Source organism: Choloepus didactylus, chromosome 19 (assembly GCF_015220235.1).
Source record: "Choloepus didactylus isolate mChoDid1 chromosome 19, mChoDid1.pri, whole genome shotgun sequence".
In the NCBI taxonomy this organism is placed as follows: Eukaryota; Metazoa; Chordata; class Mammalia; order Pilosa; family Megalonychidae; genus Choloepus; species Choloepus didactylus.
The window spans coordinates 29,629,967-29,657,567 of record NC_051325.1 but is presented as its reverse complement, the minus strand read 5'-3'; the positions used below and the strand labels follow the sequence as shown (position 1 = coordinate 29,657,567).

Sequence of the window (27,601 nt, the reverse complement as noted above, 5' to 3'; positions counted from 1 at the left end):
GCTGGCCACCATCACTATGCTGGATGTGACAGAGAACACACACACACAATCATTGCTCCAAGACCCAGCATGGAAAGGGCCAAGTTGTCCCTGAAGTTTAGGTCAGAAGGGAGGAAGGACATGACGGTGACTCAGAGGGAGCATTGGTAAGGGCCGAGTAAAGTCAGGTAGGACAGAGCTCTGAAGGAGCATGGAGCAAGCAGACCATGAGTTACCGAAGCTGCAGACATCAACAGTAGGTGTCAGCCAGACACCCCTCATCATTCTGCTGCCAAGGAATGGTCCAGAGCAGACCCTCTGCAGCAGGGCCCAGGGAGGATCCCGAGGCCTCCTTGTGAATCTGAGCACCCAGCCCCACATGCCATCACAAGAGAAGGCAAGACATAACCTTCCCCAAAGATCCTTCTTGGAGAGAGCTGGGAAGGAAGAAAGATCTCTCAGAATCTTTACCAAAGAAGACCAGAGGAACTGTTTAAATTATTGCATCAGACTCCATTTACCAGACTAATAGTAGCTTTTTTTACTGCTACCCAGGAGTTGAGGGTTTACAAAGGAAGATCCAATGAGTTACAGAGAAGTAAGGAAGCCAAAGCTCGGTTGACCACTGGTGTCCAAATACATCTGGACATGTCTAGCTCACTAGCATGGTGGGCCAGCTAGAAATCTATTTGCTTGAGGGGTGAATAAAGGTTTTCTTTCTTGGAAGATAATTTTCATTCTAAAGAAAGAGGGAACCAGGCTCAGCCCAGTAACAAATCTTTAGTTGACAGAAGAGAGGTATGATTGTTACTTGACTCTGCCCCCAACCTGGTCCCCTAGACATGTGAGGGGGCTCAGGAAAAGAGAAGGGGTTCTGAGTTACAACTCAAAGGGCTGTTTTATAAACCTCAGTGACACCCTGAGTAACACCAAAGGGATCCACACTGCACCACTCAGCTTCTCTATTCCAAAGGCTTGGTATTTTGATAACAGTATCCAAGAAAAGGTAGATTGATTGCAAAAATGGTCACAATTATTCCCCTCCGGCATGCATACCCTTTGCAATATGTCTTTGCAGTTTCTTTCATCAGGAGGCAGAATCTACGTCCCCATCTTGAATCCAGTTGACACTATGACTTGCTTTGGCCAATAGAATGTGGCAGAAGTCATGTTATGCCTCTTCTGAAGCTGGGCCTCCAGAAGTCCTGCACTGTCCTGCTCTATTAGAACCCTGCCTCTGCCAGGTGAGCAAGCTTGAGCTGACCACGTGGCCCACAGCCAAACCAGCCCAGTAGTTCCAGCTAAGGTCCCAGGCATGTGAGCAAGCAGAATGAAAACCAGCAGAGCCCCCTGCTCAACCCAAAGCTGACCGCAGAGGCACGAGGAAGCCCTCTGAGCCCAGCCCCAAAGCACAAGCTAAATGTTAGTCATTTTAAGCCTCTAGGTGTTGGGTGGTCTGTTATACAGCAATAGCTAACAGTTAAAGAACTTGACCATGGCCATGGCAGACTTGACCAGGGTACTTGGTACAAGTTTGGAGTCCCCTGGATTTGTTTATGAATGTGTATGAGATACCTCTGGGAACTCTTCTTCCTACATGTCCACCCCAAAGCAGCACAGAAGTATTTTCAGATGGCTAAATTCTAGGTGAGTTAGTGAAATTTAGGCTGGTGGCTGCTAAGCTGACCACATTTATCCTCATTAACTGGAGAGACCCAGGGAAAGTTGAGTAACAAAGACTCTGTCATTGAGCTCCACAGGTTTATCTTTCATGGGAAGGACTATCTTAATTAAAAGAGTTCATTTTATCTACCACTAAGAAATTTCCATAGCATCTAAAATATTTATAGGGGACAGTGTCTGGATTCATCCTTGGAGATGGGAGGGTGGATAAAAGCTCTCATACACTTGGTATCTATGTAGGCTCAGGCACAAGTCTCGGGTCCCCGATGGGAGATCTGTCTTACTACATTTTTTCCTCCTTCAGTTCAAGTGTAGACAAGGGCTGGTAAGAGAGCAATGGTCCAAAGTACATGAACTAGACTCATTCATTCCTCCAAATGTGTTCCTTTTCACAAAAAAGTTTTGGCCAAGAGCCTCCAGGGTAAACCTATCTCAGCAGCCATCCCTCTAAACAAAGTGCTTATAAGCAGAGTTTGGTAACTGACCCATGTTTCACATTAAATGGGAGATTTCATATAATTTTCTTAGGAATTCATTCAAGTTTCTTTAACCCGAAGGTTACATTCCACCAAAGCTCCCCTTCCATTTTTGGATGGAAATCCCAATTAGTGTAAAAATGCTCCCCTATCATAAGTGTACACATTCACAATTTTATTGGAAGATATCTACTACACATCTGTGGTGTGGAAGGTGCTGTGCTAGGCATTGTGAAAGATAAGAAAAATAACAGTCACGAAGGCAAAAGACACATTAGGCAGCATCAAGTCCAACAAAGTCATTTGGGGCCTCAGAAATTGAGACTTCAAGAAATCAAGTCACCATGCCATTTGATTGCAAGAAACAGGAGCCATTTGATCCAGCCTAGGTAAGGAGAGTTTAATTTTAATGATCCAGGGGTTTCTTGCCAAACTCAAGGGAAGGAAATGAGCCAGGTCCAAGATGGGCTACAACTGTAACCTACAGAATCTTCTATCTCTTTCTCTCTCCCTCTCCTGTTTCTTTCCCCTCTCTCTCCCCACTTCTTGTTTTGCCTTCTCTCTTCGTATCTGCTCCAGCTTCTGCACTGTCCCCAATGCTTCAAATAGTGTCTGGTATCTAGGAGTCCCCCAGTAACTATTCATTGAATGATCTGCTAAACGAGCAAACCAACAAACACCAACATATCCTTTTAACGTTACTTCAAAGATAAAGAAAGATTCTTTTGGTTACCCAGCAGAATGGTCAAATTACCCATACAAAGAAAAACTAATCAAGCTGGCTACAAACTTCTGTATGGCCACATACAAGGCTAGAAGACAATGGAACCATCTTGCACCCCATATGACACCATTATGTCCTCAGAGAAAGTGTGACCCAGGAACATTATATCCATCCAAACTGTAGTCCAAATAGAAAATACACAAATATTTTCAAACGTACAAAAACTCAGGGGCTATAGTTACCCTAAACCCATCTTGAAAAAATTACCAAAAGACCAACTTTGGAATGAGGAAATGGAGGCAAAACCACTGACAGTGAGCACTGAATACATTTACAGTTGGGATTCAGGTTAAAACAGCTATTGGAATTATGTCTACACGATAAAACATAAGTATTTAAACCATTATAGTGTTGCAAGTACTGTTTGTTAGTAGAAAGCCAGTAAAGGTAAGAATTTAAGCTTCCTGAATTCCCCATTTTTTATAGGAAGTTAATGAAAAGAGATGTTTAAAGGACAGCCCAGCTAATAGAGATATAAATACATTTAAAGTTTTACAAGCATCCCCTAGATAGCGGGTTTTCACCGGGGCAGCACCTGCATCTTTGGTGGTCTTGGGACTTGAGCAGCACGTGTGGCACTGAGTGTGTTGGGACTGAAGATAATGAACACACTGCAAGGTGTTCCACTATCTTGCACAAAGACGTGCCTTACGCAAATGACTACGGCATCCCTGTGGAGAATAAAGCCCCACAACTAGCAATAGTAATGACCAACCAGACCTGAGTGGAGGAAAGGAGAGAAAAGAAGTGGGAGGAAGTGGAGGCCCACTGACCATGCCTTCACTCATGGTGGACGTTCCATTGCTGCTGTCTTAAGAAACAGAGGATTGAACAAATTGTATAAAAATATGAGTGCTCTTTTATAGTATTTGAATTATTTTTTGCCAAGTTCATGTATTAACTGACCCCCCAAAATAAAAATAAAAATGAAGAACTCCTACATGCTGCAGGAGGGAGAGGTGAGTTGGCGGTGGAGCAAGTCAGAAGTTGGTGTGGATTTCTGAGAAGGTGCCTGTGATGCTGCCTCCTCTAGAGGGTTCTATCCGGAAGGATGGGGGCGAACGATGTGGTCATCAGATTTCAGACGAGTTTGGGATCGGCAAGTGGAGAGGAACTGTACTAACTTCCCGTCAGGCACCTGGAAGTAACCTGGTACCCAGGGGATGGGGACTGCCTGGGGCAAATGCAGGAGTGTAGGGACCCATGCAGACCCAGAGAGCTTCTAGGGACTGCAGTGTTTCCCACACCTCCGAGAAGGGCATGGAAGCCAGGTGGGAGAGAGTGGGGGGATCTGAAGAGATCTCACGTTTGGAACAAGAGGACCCATGAGAAGACAGTGGTCTGAATCATGCCAGGGACCACATGGAAGCTTGAACATCTCAGGGGAGCCAGGGTGGAAGGACCCCGCTTTAGTTTCCTAGGCTGCTCAAAACAAATACAAGGAAGTGGGTTGGGTTAAACAATGGGTATTTATTCATTCGTGGTTTTGAGGCCAGGAAAATGTCCAAATCAAGGCATCATCAAGGTGATGCTTTCTTCCTGAAGCCTGGCTGCCAGCGATCCTTGGTCCTTCTGTCACATGGTAAGGCATATGGTGGCGTCTGCTGGTCTCTCCCTTCTCTTCTGGGTTTTATCGATTTCAACTTCTTGCTTCCATGGCCTTCTCTCTCTCATGTCTGAATTCATTTCATTTATAAAGGACTCCAGTAATAGGATTAAGACCCATCCTGGTTGAGGGTGGGCCACATATTAACTGAACTAACCTCATCAAATGATCCTACTTAAAGCAGGTTCACACCCATAGGAATGGATTAAATCAAAAAAACACATTTTTCTGGGGTACGGCTTCAAACCACCACAGACCGTGTCCCCAGAAGCAGCAGGCCACCAGGCAGGATCAGATGCCTCCTCCCACCCCCCAAATGCTAAGTTGTTACATGAACCACCCCCCCTCCCAAACCTGAGATGAGACCCTACTGAGAAGAAGGGGCTGCAGCAGGAAGGGAAATTTCAGAATTAACTGAGTTCAAACCAAAATGACCAAGTTTGCCAGAAACTGACCAACATATTTTCTGCTACAAGGAGAGTGAGGGTTCAAAGTAGAGATTAAGATGTACTAAAGAAACATAGTTACATGGCACATCAGAGCATTTGGCCTGAAAATTTAAATAAGACTATGAGATGCATGTTTCAAATCTTGGCTTCTCAGAGTGTGGCCTCTGAACCAGCGGCAATGGACATCACCTGGGGGCTGGTTGTACCTACAGAATGTTCCATTTTAACAAGATGGCCAGGTGACCTGGGTGCATGCTTAGAGGGGCAGCAGCCTGCTTTAATAGGTACAGTTTCAGGTGCTCCCTGGGAAGTGCAGAGGAGGCAGGACAAGGTACATAGGGGGAGTGACATCTGGGCCGGGTCTTGAAGGGTGAGTAGGAGTTCCTCAGATGGGGAAGGATTTTTCCGGTAGAGGCAACAGCAAGTTCAAAGTCGTGAAAAGCCTGGCTCAGCCCGAGGACAGCGTGTGGTCCAGTGTGGCTAGAACAGAAGGTGGGAGGTGAGAGGTGCTTTTATGTTCCACTTAGGCAGCCAAGGAACAAACTTCAAGACAGCCGAGTTCCTCGTTTCCTGTGGTGTTCAGGGACACAGCTCTCCTTCCCTGCATGTGAGTGTTGTCCAAACTGCAGGGCTGGAGGGCGAGCCAATTCCACCTCTCCTGGGGACACGGGAGGGGGTTGAGAGGAGCCAGCTGGGAGTTTCTTGGAGGACAGACATGCTTCCTGGGCCAAGAACCCTCAGGAAGGAGCCAAGGAGGGGAGACGGCCCAGCCAGTGGGCCCCATTCACCGGCCTCTCCCAGCCCGCTGGAGACACTGACCCTCGGCCCAGAGCTGGCCAAATCTCTGCAGCTGCAAAGCTGACTTGCAGGGTTTCATGACTTTGAGAGCTCAATTGTCCCTCCGTCCTGCCCTGAGCCCACCCCACCCTCCTCCAAGCACAGAGACGAATGTTCACCATGTTCTCTCTCACACTCTACTGAATCGCTTAGCTATGGAGAACTCCCAGATCAATCTGGCAAGCAGCCCCACGCCTTCCTGCCGTGCCCCTGATTGAGAACAGGCCTGGGCCGCCAAGGCCTTCCAACAGGCTTAACTTCTTCCTCCCCAGACCCCAGCAGTCAGGGAAGAGGTGGGAGGAGGGTCTCAAAGCAGCTTAGTGACTGAACAGAGAATGTGACCACCAGTGTCCAGCCAACTGGCTCTTGTTCTGAGAGAATGACCAGCACGGAGGCGGGAGGGAAGTGAGCACAAGGCAAGGTGGGGGAGGACATGTCAGGCCTTGATTGAAGTATTGCAATGGAATGCCCTTGAATAGAGGATTTACGATAGGGATTAGACCTCACAGCCTTGCGGGGGAAGCCAGCGAGGGACTGCTAAAAGATCAGAAAGTCACAAACCAGGACCCACCAACCAGGGGAGTGATGATGAAAGCTCTGGAAGGCTGTCCTCATGGGTCACTGTGTGTCTTCTTGAGTTCCGGTTCATCCTTGCTTTCCCCTGCTATGTTTGCCCCGCTGACTCAAGTTCACCACTAAATGCAAAGGCAGCAAACTGGAGCCTGCATCTGCGTTTCCCACATCTGTGGGTGCCCTGCTGAGGAAGCTGGTGCCCTAGGCTTAGAGCTGTGTAGGGCAGGGATCCAGCGTGAGGCCGAGGAGGCCAAACAGCAGATCAGGGACAGTGATGGATGCAGCTGCAGTGACACCAGGGCCCAGCATGCATCTTTCAAATACAGCAGCTGCTGCTTTACGTCTCTTTCCAAATCATGCAGAAGTTTCTGTTGTGGCTGCTCTGACCTGGACCCATACAGGGAAGGGAATTCTGGGAAATGGGATTCCAACTTAGGCTGGTTGACACAGGACGAGCTGACACGGGATGAGCTACCACAGCGTCAAGAACAGAGGGCTGGGCACAGCATAAACTAAGAACGATGTTTAATCCTGGTTTTGTTTAATATTGCAAATGCATTCATATAAACTCAGCATTGTTTTTGAATGCTGTATTGAGAAATGGTATTTGTAGTAGTGATGGCATAGGATTTCTTTGCTTCCAGCTTTTAATGAACTTCTTTTTTTACTTGATAGGTGAGTTTGCCTTTTTTTTTTTTTTCCATTTTGAGATCCACACACCTAAACTATTTAATGATTGCATCATTTAAAGTGCTTTAATTGATCTTTAAAATATTGCAATGGGGTGCCGTAGAAGGCTTTTAAATTAAGGAAAGATGTGATCTGATTTACAATTAAAAAATCACAGCGATTACTAAATAATGGATTAGAAAGGGGCAAGATTAAAATATGTAAATATGTAAACTAGTTAAGAGGCCAGTTCAGTAATTGAGGAACAAAATGGTGGTCACTTGGACTACTGAGGTGCATCAGTCAGCTATTGCCACAATATTGCTGTGTAACAAACAGCTTGAAAATGAAGAGCTTGAAACTACTGTCATCTGCAGGGCAGTTGGGGTAGCTCTGCTTCGTGCTGTGCCCTGCAGCTCTGCTCTCCATGTGTCTCACCTTCCTGAGGCTAGGGGACTAGCCAGGTCACGTCCTTCTCATGGTGATGGCTGAAGCTCAAGAGAGCAAGCCTCACCACTCAAGCATATTTTAAGTCTTTGTAACATCCCAAAGTGATTTTGTAACAGTAAGTCACCTGGTCAAACCTAAAGTCAAGGTGTGGAGAAGTATATCCCACCTCTAGTAGGAGGAACTGCAAAGTCATGTGTCTCAGGGGGTGGATGCAGGACAAGGTGAAACATTGAGCAAAGCGATGCAGTCTCCTGTCAGAGGTAACAGTGGATATGCAGAGCAGAAGACAGATTCAGGAGATGGTGCAAAGCAGAACCCACAGGGTTTGGTGATAGATTGGATTTACAAGATGACAGAAAAGGAGGAATCACAAGTGACAGCCAGGCTTCAAGTGGCTGTGATGGGGCTGCAGGAGAAGCATGTTTGGTGGAGAGAGAAGGCGAGGACCCCAGTCTGAGAGGCATCCTGTGGTGATGTCAAGTAGGCAGTTGGCCCTAGAGTCTGGGACTTGGAGACAAGGTCTGGGAAAAGATTTAAAAAGGCCAATCATCGGCTTGTAAAAAAGCCTACCACAGTGCTTTGCGGGGATTTTCTTGAAGCAATAACCTGTGACACATTGGGCGATCTGTCCTCCTTTCATTCCCACGCCTTGATGCAGACCCCTGGAGACACCGGACTCCCGACTCCGTGTGACTGAGTTCAAGGGGGTTCTATGCCACCACATGAGAGGACAATTCTCACCTGAAAGGAGGAGATAAACAGCTGCATTTGGCTGGAGAGAGGGTTTTTGTTGTTATCTGTTTTGTTTGAGAAAAACATTTGTAGGAAGCTTAAGAGTAATGTGTAACCTCCCTTTTCCCCATGCCTGGGAGGGGGCGCCTGTGAAGTTTGGCAATCACATTGGGTGAATGTCATAGTTGGGTTCCCTCAAATGCAGACCCCAAGGCAAGGATTCAAGTGCAAGTTATCTAGTTGGGAGGGAGGGGGCTGGGGAAGTGAAGGACACCCACACAGGGTGTGCAAGGCAGGTTACCACTGGGGGACCCCAGGGCTGTATCCTGCTGGCAACTCTGGGAGGGAGTGTGGAACACGCCCCCGGATTCCCACAGAGGGCTGGGGGATGAGGGAGTTGGTCAGTGATTCCCTTCAGTCACTGGGCCGTGGGCCTTAGCCCCCAGCCCTTCCTGTTTGCTGGCAGGCAGAGAGTGGCCGGGTTCCCAGTGAACGACCTCAGGAATGTGGGTGCTGCTGCCGAGGGGAGGTGGGTGGGCACTGATGGCATCTCCCCCAGCGGGAAAAGCTGTCATTCTGCTCCTCAGACGGCATGCACAGAAAGGCAGCCCTTCCTTACAAACATGTCCAGAGCCATGGGTGTTGGGGACATGGGGGTGGGAGCAGATTATAGAGAGACGACGGGCTGCAAATAGACGTGAGGAAGCAAAAGAGTGCGTCCAGGGTCCCTGGGAGCGGTGGAGCCACCCGGGAGGGACGGGGCAGTGTGCTTCACCTCCACAAACCATCCCAGGGATGCATGTGGACAGCAGGGTGTGATGGGGGTGGGAGATGGCTTCAGTTCCGAGGGGTGCCCCACTCAAGGAGGCAGGGCCTTCACACATCCCATATGACAGCGGCAGCCTCAGAGGTCCGATGTGGAGAGGAAAGACCACGTGCACATCAGCAGCCTGCCGCGATGACATGACAGACAGGGACCTGGAGCCCCGCAGCCCCACCCAGGCACGGTGCTATGGCCCCACACCCCGTGGAGCTGGTGAGCAACCCAGAGCACGGGGTGGGGGGCGGGTGGGGAGGAGCCAGGGAGAGGAACTGTGCTGAACGGATCCTGATGGCCTGTACTGGAGAAGACCAAATGGAAACTGTAATGGGTTCTCAAAGACAAGAAAAGGACAGTCACTCATAAAAAGAAATGTTTCATTTTTGCATGTATCCAATTTGTACCTGTGCTGCCTTGGATGATAATGCAAACCATGGCCATGGGTGAGAGCGGACATTCTGAAAAGAAGAGACTCGAGGGCCTCTGCTAGGCGGGAGGTGAGAGCCTCCCTCTTAAATTCTTTTGGCACCTTCCCATAGCCATAGGATTCAGTCCCAAAGCCTCGTCATGGCCTATGTCTTAGTTTTGGCTTTGCCCAAGAGCAGACCCAGTGTATTAGTTAGCTATTACTGTGTAACAAATGATCCCCACAGTTAGCAGCTTAAAATCATAATAAACATTATTTCACAGTTTCTGTGGATCATGGATTTGGGAGTAGCTTTGCTGGATGGTTCTGGCTCAGGGTCTTTCCAGGGTCATAGTCAGGATGGCGGCCAGGCTGCCATCATCTGAAGGCTTGACCGGCTGGAGGGTCTGCTTCCAAGATGGCGCACCCATATGACTGTGTCTGGAGGCCTCAGTTCTGCCCCTCAGGGGCTTCTCAACAGAGCTGCCTGAGTGTCCTCATGATGAGGTGGCTGATCCCCCAGAGCAAATGATCCAAGAGAGAGCAAGGTGGAAGTCTTTCACAACCCAGCCTTGGATGACACACATTGTCTCTTCTTCTGCATTCTATTCCTTAGAACTCAGCCACCAAGTCCAACCCATGCTCAAAGAAAAGGAAGTTAGGCTCCATCTTGTGAAGTGAGGAGTGTCAATTTGTGAACATATTTGGAAATCAAAACACCCTCAGACTGATTCAGGTGCAGGTAGTTTATTTGGAGGAAATCCTAGGACACGCAACTGGGAGAGCAGGACAAGGGAGAGACGAAGCCAATAATGGTGCAATAATGAGCAGGTTACCCCTGTGGGCAATTGGAGCTCAATCTTGAGAAACTGAGTGGAACATGCCTCCGAATTATCCCAGTGGAGGGTGGAAGGCTGGGGCATTAATCCACCAACCCCCATCCTGCATTGGTTGAGGTTATGTCCCTGCACCTCCCACTTCCAAGGGAGCACCTGCCTTCAGTTGAGCAAGCTCCCATGAGGCCCAAGCCTCAGGCAGAGAAAAAGCAAGATGTACAGGTGCTTGAAGAAGGAAGCGGACCATGTACTGGAAACTGTCTTCCCCCACAGTTGCAGGTGAACTTAGGTGGGCCAGGGTTTAGAGGATGGGACATCAACAGCATCTACTACAGCCACAAGGCCCGCCATGAATAAGCCCTTGTGTACAACTCCACTTCCATGAGTTACTGCTCTCTGGCACACTTTATACTCCGTCAATCCTGCCATGCTTGCTTTCCCTGCCCCCCCTCTGCTGTTACCCACACCCGTGCCTTTGCCCATAGGGTCGACCAACCCTGCCCCTCCCATCAGGACTACCAGGTACAAACTTGGGAGCTTGCTTCCCCAAAGGCCCCATGCTCACCCACTCACTTTTTTGTTGGTTTTATCCATGCAGGCCATCTCTTTCTGTATATTAGATTTTTATTCTTAATCTCACATACTATTAATTTTCCCAACTTATTATGAAGACTACACAGAAAATCTGCAAATTGTGCCGTGAACACTCATATACCCAGCACCTACATTCCCCAGTGAACATTTTCTATATTTGCTTTATCACATCCATCCATCCATCCATCCATCCATCTTCCTGAAGGCATTTCAAATAAGTTGCAGACATTAGTATGTTTCTCCTCTTAACTCTTCAGCATGGTGGCCATTAACTAGAGCTTAGCATTTGTTTACAGTTTTGTTTTGTAGGTAAAATACCAGCTTCTCTTTAAGTCCCACTGCAGGGATCAGTTGTTCCAGAGTTTGGATCCCCCCAGTGTGGGTCTGGGTCCCTCTCCTGTGCTCCCCCCAAAACACACATCTTACCCTGTGCTTTTTGCTGCATCATTGCCCCTACAAGTGTCATCAGCACCTGTATGCCTGGGCCTTGTGCCCCTGGATGACACAGGAGGTGTCCCACAGTACAGGTGTGGAACATGATGTGGGAGAATTTGGGGGCCCACTCTGGGCGGTGTCATAGCCCTGGGTGAGAGCCTGGGAGCTCCACAGATGTAGGAAGGACTCTGGTCTGGACAGGGCAGATGCCACCCCACCAGATGATGATGCTCATATAGCAGGGGAATTTCCAGCAGGGGGATCCTTCAGGCTGGCACCCCCAAGCAGTCAAGCTGGGCCTTGGGGCACAAGGCAACATATGGGGTCCCTGACATCAGATGTGGGTGATGGGGAGGTCTGATCACAGCAATCTTCTCCAGGTAACATCTCATATCCACCACTACCCCCATCACGTGCTCCCAGGTAGCGCTGAGGCCCCCCCTACTCTGCTTCTGCAGATCCCTCCCCCACCTCTCTTAGGACTCGTGTGAATCTACATGTCCATCTGCTCCACCACACTGAATGTGTCCCAGGTGGAGACTGTGCTTTATTCATAAGGGACCCTAGCAGGACAGCTCTGCCTCCAGGCTTCACTTCCCTGACAACATCCAGGTAGTATGTCACATCACCCTTACATGTGTCAGTAGGCATCACTAAAAGAGTATGCACATGCTCTCATCTAACCACAGTGTAACACTTGCTTCATCTATCCACTTATTTACTTTACAAAAGTATCTTTAAAATATGGGCATTTATCCTATAACAGTAATTATTAAAATGATTTTTAAATTAAAATACTTGGCAGATGAAATGCAGGAAAGGATAGCCAATGTTGAGATTTGAAAGAAAGTAGGCACTTATACAGGAAAAATAATTAAATTGACATCAGTCTCTTAAACTGCAACCCAGGAAGCTAAAGGACAGTAGAATAATATATATTGGTTTTTAAAAAAAACAACAAAAAAACCCAGCAATCCAAGAATCCTCTGTTTGACCAACCTATCACTGAGATGTCAAAGTAAAAGGAAGATACTTGTGGATATGAGAGGCTGTAGAATGTGTGTACTCTACCGTAGGAAAACTCTCATGAAATAACTCGGTCCGAAAACAAATGACTCAGAACAGAGATTTCCCGTTGAGCGAGGGTGAAGAAAAGAGGAAGCAGTGGTCGGCAATGGACCTTTCAAAATGCATACTGTTAAATCTAACAGGATAGTAACAGACTGTGTGAAATTGGGTATTTCAAGTGCTCAGTAAGGATTCATAAATATAAGTGACATACTGCAAGAGAAATTCAAATAATTTAATATACTTCATTCCAGCTGATCATCTCTGCAAAATATAGGAGTTAACGATTTGTCAGGTGGCAATCAGGATGTAAGTGTTTTCTAAATGTCTCATCTAAGAAGATGGGGAAATGAAAGTATTCTAATTGTCTCAACTCATTCAGGGGAGAGGATGGGAGTGGTGAGAGAGATGGTTAATATCTTGTTTCTATAATGGTAAAATTATATTTGTTTAATTACAAGGTCTGGATAAAGTTCAGTGATATGCTCTAGTTAACTGGTCAGAGAAGTGGGGGAGAGAGAGAAGGAAATTAACACAACTTCATCAAATTGACAGATATAAAGAAAAGGTAAAATAGATACAGGAAAGTAAAGTAAAATGAAGAAGGTCAGTTAAGCCAAGAAAAGCAGTGTGAATTCTCCCAATAAAAGGCAGAAATGTCAGATAGAGTTAAAAATCTAGCTATATGCTGTATACAAGAAACAGAGTTAAAACTACAATGATAATGATTGACAATAAGAGATGGATAGACATACCAAGCAGATACAAATACTACTATGATGAATGATATTAAGAATAATAATGGTTATAAAACAAGTATAGTAATTTTAATATTAAACAAGATAGAATTTAAAATTCAAAGTACTAAATAGAACAAAGAGGAACATCATGATAAAAGTCACAGTTTATAAAGAAGATACAATAGCTATAAAGTTGTCTGCACCAAAAGCAAAATACATAAAGCAAAAAATATTAGAAATGCAAGGAGAATTTTATTTTAAAAATTATTGTTAGAGATTTACATACAGCTCTTTTAGACTTCAACATGCCTAATAGATGAAAAATAAGGATGATAGAGTAATTGTATAATATAATCCACACATTTAACTTAAATACCTCAAATAGAGAATAAACATGTTTTTAATACCCATGAATCATTTGTAAAAACTAATCATATACTTGGTCACATTTTGTAATCATAATTCAATAAAATTAGACATAATTAAGTAAACCAAAAACTTTACTTCTTGGAAATTAAGGAACTCAATTCCAGATGTCCAAGGAAATCAAACCAACAATTTGAAACTATCTAGAAAGCAATGAAGAAGAGAACAATTCACACCAAATCCCAGTAGGTACTGAAAAATCTGTATTCTGGGGGAAATATTTAACGTATAACCTTAAAATTTCATTATCAAATAAGAAACTTAGGGGAACATAGTGACCATATTTTAGAAATTAGAAAAAGAGGAAAAAATAGAGCAAAAGAAAATAAGAAGAGGAAATTAGTAAAGAAAAGCTGATAAATAAAGAAAGGCGATACAAAAGACAGTTAAAAAAATTACCAAAGAATACATACTCAACTTCACATATATGTTTGAAAAATACAGAGAAAACAGATTATTTTCTGACAAAATATAAATTTCCAGTATTGACCCAAAAAGTGGAAATCTGAATAGACAAATGAATTACAATAAGAAGAATAGTGACAAAGATCTACCTATTAAAAAAAGGCACCCAAATTGCATGTGTTCATGGCCAAGTTCTATTTACCTCTCAAGAATAAACAACTTCATTGTTATTTAAATTACTTTAGATCATGGACAAACAATCTAAAGCTTCCCAATTTATGTTATGAAGTCACAATAATTTGAATACTTAAATCTGATAGTAGTAGAAAAATCAAATGTCTAACCAATCGTATCTATGAATATGATTGTAAAAATCCTGAAGGACTATTAGCAAAAAGAACTCAGACATGTACCTTGAGTAATGCACTATGACTATATGGGCCGTATCCCAGGAACACAAATCTGGTTCAAAATCAGGAATTCTAGGAATGTAATTCATTACAACAAATTAAAGAATGAAATCATATAATAAAATCATTAAATGCTGAAAAAGCATTTGATAAAATCAGCAACCATTCTAATTGAAATGCTAAAAGAATCATAAACTACTTAAATATATAATAAAGACTAATTACCAAGACCCAATAGCAATTATTCTAAATGGACAAGCACTCAACCTAAATCAGCAGCTACACTAAGATGCGCAGTATCATCACTGTTCAACGTTGTCTTGGACGTTCTAGTAATTGCATTATGACCCTCCCCCAGAAAAACAGAAGAATCAGAACACTGAGCAAGAAAAGCAAAATGCATCTTATTTTTATTATTTCTGTCAATAATAAATTAGACTTGAAAATCCAAGTGACTACTAAATGAAACCTTAAGAATCAATGGAAGAATTTAGTGAGCTGACTTGATACATACAAGATAAATATACAAAAACCAATAGGTGACCCATGCAATAAGTGCAGAAAAATAGAAATTGAATATTCTATATGCAATTAAATTATTAAATTTTTATGAATAAACTGAATGAGAGGCATAAGACCTATATAAAGACAACTATAAAATATTTTTGGAGGCCTTAAAAACAAGATTCTGAACAAATGGAAAGACACACCACATGCTTAACTGGGAGTTAATATATAAATATAAGGTAATTCCTATTAAAATCTTAACAGAGATTCTTAAGGATCTTTGTCTTAATACAGAATAAATGCCTGAGAATAGCCAATAAATATAAGGAAAAAATAGTAGGTACAGATTTGCCTCATCAGTGTAATAGGGACAGATAGATTAGTGGAATAACCAAGCATAAAAATAAATTCCAGAAGCATTAAACATTTAAATGTAAAAAATCAAACAATAAATATCAAGAGTAGAATCTTGCACTACACATACAAACTAGGGGTAGGGCGATTATCTTAACCAAAACAGGAAACCCACTCAACTCTACAAAGTGAAGTTAGATACAGTTACTTTATAAATATTTGTAAGAGCTCTTTGTGTATTATGGATATTTAACTCTTCATTTGCATTACCAAATTTATTTGTCTCTTACTATCTCTCAGCAAGATATACCAGAGCAAAATCAATACTCAAATAAATTTGAGAAAAAAGATATTCCAGCCTCATGGATGACTTTGAGGGGTTCAACACTTCAGAGCAGGAAGTAACTGCAGAGTCATCCATAAGGGTTGGAATCAACTTCTTCCAAATTGTTGTTAATGTTGATATTTTGATCTCCCTTCATGAATCACTGATGTTCTTAATAGCATCTGGAACGGTGAATCCTTTCCAGAAGGTTCCAATATACTTTGCCCGGATCCATCAAAAGAATTGCTATCTATGGCAGTTATAGCCTTATAAAATGTATTTCTTAAATAATAAGACTTGAAAGTCTAAATGACTCCTTGATCCATGGGCTACAGGATGGATGTTGTGTTAGCAGCATGAAAACAACATTAATCTCATTGTACATCTCCGTAAGAGCTCTTGGGTGACCAGGTGCCATATCAATGATCGGTAATATTTTGAAAGGAATTTTTTTTTTTCTAAGTAGGCCTCAACAGTGGGCTTAAAATCTTCAGGAAGCCATGTTATCAGCAGACGTGCTGTCATCCAGCCCTTGCTGTTGTATTTATAGAGCACAGGCAGAGTAGATTTAGCATAATTCTTAGGAGCCCTAGGATTTTCAGAGTGGTAAATGACCATTGGCTTCAATTTAAAATCAACAACTGCATTAGCCCCTAATGAGAGAGTCAGACTGTCCTTTGAAGCCAGTCATTGACTTCTCCTCTGTTACTATGAAAGTCCTACATTGCATCTCCTTCCAATAGAAGGCCGTTTCATCTATACTGAAAATCTGTTTAGTGTAGCCACCTTCATCAATTATCTCAGCCAGATCTGGATAACTTGCTGCCTCACCTTGCACTTTTATGTTATGTAGCTGGCTTCTTCCCTTAAACCTCACGAACCAACCTCTGCTAGCTTCAAACTTTTCTTCTGCAGCTTCCCCACTCCTCTTAGCCTTCATAGAATTAGAGAGAGTTAGGGCCCTGCTCTGGATTAGGTTTTGGTTTAAGGGAATGTTGTCGCTCATTTAGTCTTTCCTCCATATCAGCAATAAGGCTGTTTTACTTTCTGATCATTCATGTGTTCACTATATTAGCACTTTTAATTTCCTTCAATAACTTTTCCTTTGCATTCGTAACTGTCACAAGAGGCCTAGCTTTTGGCCTGTCTCAGCTTTTGACATGCCTTCTTCACTAAGCTTAATCATTTCTAGCTTTTGATTTAAAGTGAGAGATGAGCAATGCTTCATTTCATTTTAACACTTAGAGGCCAATGTAGGGTTATTAATTGGCCTAATTTCAATATTGTCATTTCTCAACAAATAGAGGAAAAATGTGGAACTATTAAACTTTCCCGCCTGGGGAATTCCTGATATTCTCTCAAGCATTAGGGACTCCCAATTTAATAAGCCAAGCCCTCAATCTTGAGTCTAACCCTTATGGAACTTATTTTCGTAATGGTGAAGCTAAGGCTACTTACAATTTAACTTAAGAGTCACCCCCAGGGAACCTCTTTTGTTGCTCAGATGTGGACCCTCTCTCCCTAAGCCAAACTGTGCAAATAAACTCATTACCCTCTCCCCTACATGGAACATAACTTCCAGGGTTGTAAGTCCCCCTGGCAACATGGGACATGACTCCCAGGGATGAGCCTGGCCTTGGCATCATGGGATTGACAGTGACTTCTTGACCAAAAGGGGAAAGAGAAATGAAATAAAATAAGGTTTCAGTGGCTAAGAGCTTTCAAACAGAGTCGAGAGGTCATTCTGGAAGTTGCTCTTATGTAAACTTCAACCAGATATTGCAAATTTCCATGATATGCCAAGCCCCAACCAACCCTAAAGAATACCCTGGGCTCTATCTAAGTCTCTATAAAAGTTTTACTTATTAAGTTTTTTTTTCAGAAACTTAAAGCTTGCAGATTGTTCCTATGCCAAATAAACCTTGAAACCCAGAACATCAGCCAGTTTCATTCCTCTACCCCATAATGTCAACACCCTTTTTCAGCATGAAGAATTTAGAATGGTCATTGCCCAGATATCCCTGAAGATTGAGAGAATGATCAGATGAGAGGGAGGAGTTATAACTCAGAAGCTGGGATTTAACAAATGATTATGACTACTGAATCACTGCATAGATATTTCATTTTTAGTTTTTAGTGTATTAGAATAGCCAGAAGGAAATACCTGAAATTGTTGAACTGTAACCTAGTAGCCTTGATCTTTTTTTTTAATTTATTAAGATTTATTCACACACCATACAATCATCCAAAATATATAATCAATTGATCACATTACCATCATATAGTCATTCATTCATCACCCTGATCTAATTTTTAACATTTTCCTTGTACGAGAAAAAGTGATAAGAATAAAAAAATAATAGTCAAAAAAGAACACCCAAATCACCCCCTCACCCTATTTTTCCTTTAGTTTTTGCCCCCATTTTTCTACTCATCCATCCATACACTGGATAAAGGGAGTGCAATCCACAAGATTTTCACAATCACACTGTCACCCCCTTGTAAGCTACGTTGTCATACAATCTTCAACAATCAAGGCTGCTGGGCTGGAGTTTGATAGTTTCAGGTATTTACTTCTAGCTATTCCAATACATTAAAACCTAAAGTGTTGTCTATATAGTGCAAAAGAGTGTCTACCAGAGTTACCTCTTGACTCCATTTGAAATCTCTCAGCCACTGAAGCTTTGTTTCATTTCATTTCACATCCCCCTTTTGGTCAAGATGTTCTCAATCCCATGATGCTGGGAGTCATATCCTGCATTGCCAGGGAAATTTACACCCCTGGGAGTTAGGTCCCATATAGGGGGGAGGGCAGTGAGATCACCTGCTGAGGTGGCTGAGTTAGAGAGAGAGGGCCATATCTGAGCAACAAAGAGGGATTCAAGGGAGACTCTTAGGCACAACTGTAAGCAGGCCTAGCTTCTCCTTTGCAGTAACAGGTTTCTTAAAGGCAAGTCCCATGATAGACAATTCGGCACATCAACCCGCCAGTCCTCAGTGTTTGTGAAAACATCACAACCATCCAGGTGAGGGAGCCCAAAACCTCTGTATTTTCCCCAGCTCCTCAGGGGGGCGCTGCATATTTTTTTTCATTGTTTTTTTTTTTTAATTAACTTTATCAAAAAATTAAAAAAACAGACAATATAAAACCTTGAAAACAAAACCAAAACAAAGGAATATAAAAAAAAACAAATATCCTAGAATAACTACATTACTTCCAACATGTTCCTATTCTACTCCAAGAAAATATATAGACTATAACCCAGGAAAGGAATAAGAAAAACAGATAACATAAGATAGCTACACTTCTGTGATCTTGTTCCTACCATACCCACCAGAAATTAACAAACCAAAGTCATTCCTGAGCATTCCCAGAACGTTAAATTTACTCACAGTAATTTATCTGTTCTTACTAGATTATCATTCCCCCTTCACTAATTGCAATCTATTGCTCGGTCCCCTACATTCTATATTATAAACCATTTATTTTACATTTTTCAGTGTTCACATTAGTGATAACATAAGAGTATTTCTCTTTTTTGTGCCTGGCTTATTTCGCTCAGCATTATGTCTTCAAGGTTCATCCATGTTGTCATATGCTTCACTACATCGTTCCTTCTTCCTGCCACGTACTATTCCATCGTGTGTATATACCACATCATATTTATCCACTCATCTGTTGAAGGACATTTGGGTTGTTTCCATCTCTTGGCAATTGTGAATAATGCTGCTATGAACATTGGTGTGCAGATATCTGTTCGTTCATGTCACTGCTTTCAGATATTCTGGGTATATACCAAGAAGTGTGATTGCTGGATTGAAGGGTAACTCTATATCTAGTTTTCTAAGGAACTGCCAGACTGTCTTCCAGAGTGGCTATACCATTATACAGTCCCACCAGCAATGAATAAGAGTTCCAATTTCTTCACATCCTCTCCAGCATCTGTAGTTTCATGTTTGTTAAATGGCAGCCATTCTAATTGGTGTGAAATGGTATCTCATTGTGGTCTTAATTTGCATCTCCCTAATAACTAGTGAAGCTGAACATTTTTTCATGTGTTTTTTGGCCATTTGTATTTCCTCTTCAGAAAAAGCCTTGATCTTTGATAATGATTATATAACTATACAGCTTTTATCTTATGACCCTGTGATTGTTAAAACCTTGTGACTAACACCCCCTTTATCCAGTGTATAGTTACATGAGTAATAAAATAAAGACATGCATGGGGGCAAAAAAAACATACTCCACAATCAGAAAAGATCTCTGATCACCATAACAGATATAACAATAACAAAAGTTTGAAATATTGAGAGAATAACCAAAAGATGACACAGACACGAAGTGAGCACATACTGTTGGAAAAATGGTGCTGACAGACTTGCTTGACACAGGTTGTCACAAACCTTCAATTTGTAAAAAACCCAGTATTTGTGAAGTGCAATAAAATGAGGTATGCCTGTATATAAGCCCAGATATTTTAGTGTAACATTTGACATCAAATGACTCTACCAAATTGCTTAGAAACTTTGGTAAAGTTCTATGAAGTTTCTAAGACACTACCAATTTGTGAACATATCTTGTTACAGCTTTGACAGTCCCCAGACCAGCCTGGTTCCACAGCCCACATTTTGCATGCCAGTGTTGTAAAATGGCACAAATCAGAACTTTATTATCCAGTCTGACAATCTATATTTTAACTGGAAAATTTAGTCCATTTACAATTATTGGTACTGTGAAGCCTGGTCCTAGTTCTCACAACTCTTAAGTCATTGTTCCACCAGTCACCATGTTGATATAGTCTTGAATTATCATTTGAGATCATTATGGGTCTACTTCCTTTTTCTTTCCTTTGGTCCTTGCTACTTTTTACTGACTGGATTTACCAAGGTATTTATTTTGCTCACCATTACCTCGGTTATCTCCTACGGCACTTCCTGGATTTGTTTCTCTTTGTAGTTAAGTACTTTGTCCAAAAGTATCTTAAATGGGGACCTTCAAGTGGCAGACTTCCCGAGGCCCGGTGTGCCCAGAGTATTTTCATCCTGCCCTCATGTTTGCATGATGGTTGCTAGACAGAAATTTCTAAGTTCAAAGTTCTTTTCCATCAGTTTCCTTCAGTAACTCCACAAACAGGGCTGCTGCTGGAAGATCTGCTGCCCACGGGGTGCCAGCTCTTTAGGCCCTGGCTCTGCCCATCCTCTCTGGAAGCATTCAGAATGACTTTGTCTTTGTTAGTCTTAAGTTTTACTAACCAGTCGTGAAAATGAAAGTACTATGTTACAGATTTGCATCAACACGAAAGAATCTCAAACCACTGAGTGAAGTCATAGAACACTGTCGTTCTTCTTACATAATGCTCAAAACCATGCAAAACTCAGTAGTAAATTGTTTAGGGATGCATGTGTATGGCAGAATCGTGAACAAAAGCAAATTAATGATAACCCCCAAATTCAGGGCAGAGATTCTTTCTTGCTGAGGAGCAGGAGTGTACTAGCAGAGGGCACAGGGGGCTCCTAAGTACTGGCTCAAGTTGGGTGGTGGAACACGGGTCTTTTTTTATTAGCTACCTTACACATTTTTGCATATATTAAATATCTTATAGCTTAAAGTAAAACAATTCACTGTGCGGCTGATTCCCCAGTGGTGGCTCCCAGTGTAGGAGGGTGTTCACCCTTTTCAGATTGCCAGAGAAGAACTGGATGAGGATGGGAATGGGCTGGTTCTAAGTTCGCTCTAAATTGTAAAAGCACATATCAGGACTTTGGACCCATCTTTATACCCTACTGGGAGCAGCGCTCTGACTGGATGGAGCCTTGGAGCCAGCTGCCCTCAGGAGCCACTCTGAGCCCTTTTTTGCTACCCATGGCCCAGCATTTCCCGACCCACTTTGAATACAGCTGGGAACAGGGCCAAGGCTGCCCTGGAACCCTCTGATTCTGCCTTGGGGACAACTGGCCTTTCTGGTAGCCATTCTCTAAGATGTCTCCTTCCCTCCAGATGTTGCTGATATAATGGGCTTGTAATTTCACCTCCAATGCTCAGCATGATTATATCCTCTAACTTTAACCCCTGAGCTCTCACTTGCCCCTTAAGCATCCTCCAAGGACCCCTGCCCACGTCACTAGTTCTTGGGAGCCAGGACTGATGACACCTGACTCCTGCTTTCATCCAGGTCTTCCAGGTATCCAACAGTAACACCTGTGAGTGTGTCGGACTGAATTTTTATTAGTCCATTTCCCTCACCTAAGTGAAAGCTTTAAAAAAAAATTGCTCTTTTAACCATTTTTACGAGTACAACTCAGTGGCATTAATTACATTCACAATGTGAGCGACCATTACCACCATCCACTACCAATCTTTTCCATCACCCCAAATAGAAACTCTGATATATTAAGCAGTAATTTCTCATTCCTCCTCCCCCTTCAGTCCCTGGGAACCTTTATTCTACTATCTCGATGCTTTATTCTAGAAATTCCTAAAAGTGGAATCATATATGTCCTTTTGTGTCTGATTTCACTCAGCATGTTTTCAAGGTTCATTATTCTTGCAGAGCATGTATCAGAACTTCATTCCTTTCTATGGCTGCATAATTACTCCATTGTATGGATATACCACATTTTGTTTATCCATTCATCTGTCGATGGACATTTGGGTTGTTTCCACCTTTTGGCAATGGTGAATAATACTTTATGAACATTGGTATACAAGAAACAGTTCTTTTGGGCTTATTAGATGATAACTTTTAATTACAATTCTCTTAAAGACCAGACAAAGACAGAGGCACACGAACAGCAGAACTGCGTCCAGAAGAGCTTTTATTTGTATGGAACAGTTTTAAAAATACAGAATAAAATAGCTTTATCTCTACTATTATTCACAACATCTGGTCCAAATATTACATATTTTTAAAATACTTAAACATTTAATGAAGCCATGTTAGAAAAACAATATGAAAATTCTTTTTAAAAACTCCATAAAAGAATTACACATTTCAAAAACAAACAAAACAAACAAAAAACAATCCCACCCCAAATACCCTTGGTATGCAAAATAAAAATAAAAACAAACAAACAAAATCCTGGAAAGGTAGAGAGCCAAAGTCAGTCACAAAAACTCAAGGAAAATACAGGCATCCCTGCTGTTTTAAGAACAGTCAGAAGTTTATTAGTGTGTCAAACAGAGGTTGTTACAAACAAACAAAAAAGCGTATTGATTTGAACTGTCAGTAAGATGGCAACACTGGTAAGGCTGTCCTAAGCGCCTGAAAACACACGCAGCAATTCTAAGGACGCAGGATGTTATTTATGTAGAGTGATGACGAGGCACAGTCAAGAACAACCTAAAGGGACAGGAATGTTTGTGAGGCTGCTGAAAAGGGATCCCCAGCGCTAACAGGCTCTACGGGTCCATGGGTGGAAGCTGAACGCTGGCAAAAACAGACGGCCTTCTTGCACTACTCCAATTGCATCTGAAGGATGGGTAGAGGGCGGGAGATGTCCTACTCTCTGTGTCCAAATCCTAAGGGGACAGCGGACCCCACAGGCAGCACATGAAGCCCGAGGCTCTTCTCTAAAGGCAAGGGGTGGCTCCCCTGGAGGAGCAGGCTCTGCAGATGCTCAGGCCCGTGCGCCCCACACGACCACAGCGCACAGCAGGTGTGGCCGAGTGTGCACACCAGGTACTCAGCACCAGCTGGGAAAGTGGGTGGCCCTCATGCCACAAGCACAACAGCCTGCAGGACATGCCTCTCCTTGGCCAGTCCGGTTCTGGAACAGATGGCCGCCATGGCCCCTGATTCTCCTTCTGTCTGGCCTGGCCAATCCTGTGGCATAAATATGACTGAAGATTATACTTGCCAACTTTAAATCTAAGTTGCTAGTACCAATATTTCAGCAGGGACGTGGATTAAAGAAATTAACAACTTAGCTCTTGGTAATAAAATATATGCATGGGTAAATAAAGTATACATACATACTAGAGATTCATCAATGGAGAAATTCTATCATCACATGACATTGTCATGAAAATTGTATCATTCCCTCCCTGGAAAACTGTGACCATTATCCTGGGTAGAAATGTTATTTTGCTATATGGAAATACTGCAATATTCATGCATAAACCAAGTTGCTGTCATGAAAGTCAGTATTCTACAGAATAAAGCAAATCCTGTGTATGAATTTGTTACCATGAAAAAGGGAAACCATCAGGACCCAAGATGCTTCAGTCTAGCTGGTTTGGTTAAACCACTGCTCTGGCCTTGACCAGTCATGAGAAACACATTAAAAATGACATGTGAAACCCTCTTAAGAAAGACTTAGTATAAATGAATTGGTGATGCTAAGTTTAACTCCCTAGTGAGGATGGAAACTGTTTACAAGGACTGGAGCCATTTCCCATTATTGACAAATATTTTATCCAGACCAGTGGCGGGGCCTCCCCCATGCCCAAGTATGAAGACAGCACCACCTTATCAACACGTTCTACCTTCCCCGTCAGGGGGGCCAACGCAAGTGCTTTCTTTCAGGGGCTAGGCAGGTGACCCATGAGGATGGTGGGCAGCTGTCCACTGTAGAAACTGGAGACGGGAGGCCTTGCCTAATTTGTTCAAACCCAAACTATTTTAAAACAGTCTATTGGCCAAAAAAGCATGGCCGGTATGCGGCCGCAGAAATGCAGGCCAATGATGCAAACAGGCAGTGCTCCAGGCACAGGCTGCACCCTGCCGACACTGCCCCCAAGTCTGCCCCTTCAGGTGTGCATTTAAACCCAAGAAAATTTCCTTTCAATTACAGAGTTTCATTCTCTAGCCTGTCTGCTGGCATGAGGGACCACTTCCTAAAATGATTTGCATGTGTATTGCACATATAGGATCTGTTACTACTATGAGGGTCCAACCATTCAAGCAAAGGTTAAGTTTCACACACTGTGCAGAACCTACCAGACTCAATGGGGCTGACTAGTCAGGCTGCCCTCTCCCCCCTCTTCCTGACTCACCCCCCTCCTAGGACAGTGACTCTGGTTTGCCTCAATGGACCAATCAACCAGAAGAGTGAAAACCCTCTGTCCGACAGGAGGTGTGTAGGTGCAGGGCTTCCTTTCACATGTGAATACCTGTAGAAGACTACCAAGAGATCCCCTCAGACTAGCAGATTGGAAACTTCCCAGGAAAACCCAGTGAAAGGGGTGGGAGCAGGTTTCTGGACGTTTGAAGCACAAACCTTGGGTGGTGCCCACTGGGAGGGAAGCCGCCTGGTCAAGCTGAAGGGAACTTGTTTCTCAATTATCTATGGTTCTGATGGTTTTATTTAGATACATGGCGCTTCTGTTCACTGAGAGAACTTGAATACTGCATATCTCTGGAAAGTTTAGCAGTTTCCCCCATCTTTCAGAGCAGAGAAATTGGAGACGCTGAGCAAAATACAAGTAGAAGGAACTGAGAGCAACTTGGCTCGGGACGGCGGTCAGTCTTAAGGGCTTACCAAGCTAAACGGATGAAAGCAGTTAGCCTGTGTGCTTCTAAAGTGACTTTGCACTGAATACGCATTAGGAAAAAAGCAAAATTAAATATGATTTACAAGCTAAGTTCCTTACTTAATCTGCAATAAGATCTTGGCAAAACAATGCAGTGGCTCTGAGGTGTCCTTGCTGTAATAAATCCTGAAGTTCAAAACTTCCAGGGCCTGTAGTGACACAAGGCTGCCGGAAACCTCCCAAAGCAGTGAAGCTGGGCTGACCTCCAATGGTTGCTGAGAACCGGGCCCTGCCAGGGAAGGCTGGCATGCCTGTTGACGACCACTTTGGGAGCACAATCTCAGGAAGTGAGGGCACCTCTTTATGTCTCGGGCTTTTCCTCTGGATGAAAATTTCAAACCAAATCAAACAGAAGTAACTTTTCCAGAAGGAATTTAGCGTTATTCATTAGAACCCCTTTTGACAAGGGGCAGACCAGCTGCTGCTTTTCTCACCACCTTCTGCAATAACTCAAAAAAAAAAAGAAAGAAAGAAAAAAAGGGCAACATTCCGCCAGGAGATCTAACTTTCCCCTTTGCAAAATCAGCATATACTGGATGCACAACTTGGCAACCTGTGGAAAGCACTCAGGCTACAACTGCTGGAAATTACCTGGAAAAGGAGAGCTTTAGCTGCAGGAATGAATCTATGGGGTGAGGAAGGTACCATTCAACATGGTGCCTGTTTGTTGCCTACCCCAGCTTCCCTTCTTCACAAAACAAATTCACAGATAATGTGACCCATGGTTTCTGGGCTCTGGTCCAGTAGTCAGTTTTGATAAATAGATTAGGCATTACAGTATTTACACTTTCATGGTATCAAGCAATACAAAACACAACCACGATAATGGTTACCGGCCTTCAAAAGCCGTTACAACAAGCTTTCCTGATGGTGTCCACAGCTTTACAAATGCTGGTTCTTTTCTTAATGGGGGTGGGAAGTGGGAGGTGGAAGATGAGTAATAGGGATACAGGGGAAAAGGAACACATGGAAAAACACTGATTTCAGAAATCTACTATAGTCAATAATATTAAATAGGAATAAAACTTGTCATTATAGACGTGCGCAACGATAACTAACATCCACATGACAGAAGAGCCAAGACTCCCAGAACACCTGCTTGGTGCCCTTGGGTGGCTCCCTGTACCCGTCACACCAGCCAGTGGTGATGGATGCCAGATAAGAGTGTCTCAGCTGCTAGGAGAAGAGACCTGTATGAAATGTGCAGCCCTGGGGCAGGGTGGCCCAGAGAAAGATCAGTTGACAATCAGATATTGACTTGAAGCTACTCTCCCTTCCCTTCCAATCCCCCAGATAGATTTCTATTCTAATTGTATGTGTATAGACCTTATTCATGCACAGATCCCGGCAGAGGGGAGCCACGTCACTGTTTCCAACCGGGTCACTATCCTCCATGCACAGGACTATCAGGGAAAGATAGACTTATATTTGACTGTCAGTTGTGTCAATGCAAGGATTCTGGTGCCCCGTGGCCAGAGGAGGCCTCTGCAGGTGCAGGCTGAGGTGAAGATTTGCAGCAAAGGTCAAATAAGGAGACAGGTCCACAAAGCAAGGGGACTGAAAACAAGGAATCACTGTGGATTTCAAACATCCACTCCTGAGGGAGGACTGGAACTTCAAGTTCAATGATCGTGGCTGGTGGCAAATGCTCTCAAAGGTAAGGGCCAAGGGCTTAGTTTAAATAAGGAAATGGGTGAGACACCATATTAGACACGATCACCATCCACAACAGAAAAGCTACTTGGGATCTGTCTTAGCTCCGGGGTGCAGAATGTAAATGCAGATATACAGACATACATTTCACTGCTTGCTATTCAGCAAGGAACTACAGACACAGGCCTCGCTGTGGGCCTGCCCTGGGCCGCGCCGGAGGCTATACCGTGGCCTGTGAGTCCTCGTCTGAACTCCGGCTGCTCTCGCCCTTCCCAAGGCCTTTCCACGTGTAGCCCACAAAGGTCGGGCTGACGGGCAAGTAGCTGAAGCATCTGTATTTCTTGATAATGTTCATGCCGAATGGCAAATCATAGGATTCCATGCCATCGAGCGATTTGCTCCCTTTGCCCACGCCCTTCTTCCATTTCCTGATTCCTCTCTCCTCTGGAGTGCCTGCCGCACACACATCAAAACAAATGACACAAAACAAAACAAAAAACAAAATGACAGGATGTTTAGTTCAGCAGTCAGAAAAATGAGACTCTCCAATCCTCTCTTCATGGATCACACCACCGGATGAGGGCAAAGAACACATGAGGAATTCATGGCACACAGCTATCAGGATGCCCAACCAGAGATCTGGGGAGCACTTACACATCCTTGTCCCTCCAGACCCCACTTGAACGCTCTCCTGATGACCTCACCTCCTGTGTCCCCTTCCACCAGACCCATATCCTCCGTTTTCACTGTTGGGGTGGAGCCCTACACAATCCCCATGTCACCACTTTCCTGGGCCACCGTGCCAGTGTCTCAACTGGTTGCCCAGTCTTTCTATCCCACCCCCACCCCCGA

General features: G+C 43.5%; 1 protein-coding gene across 4 annotated transcripts in view; it reads right to left on the bottom strand.

Moving 5' to 3' along the window:
* Positions 1 to 22,362: 22,362 nt before the first annotated feature.
* The window catches only part of SLC23A2 (solute carrier family 23 member 2), a 147,291-nt gene continuing 142,052 nt past the window's right edge, over positions 22,363 to 27,601 (bottom strand). For all 4 annotated transcript variants that reach the window (XM_037811381.1, XM_037811382.1, XM_037811383.1 and 1 more), the window contains one exon: positions 22,363 to 27,202. In XM_037811381.1, coding sequence (XP_037667309.1) covers positions 26,970 to 27,202 — 233 coding nt within the window. In that variant the 3' untranslated portion in view covers positions 22,363 to 26,969. The remainder of the gene's footprint in view (positions 27,203 to 27,601) is intronic.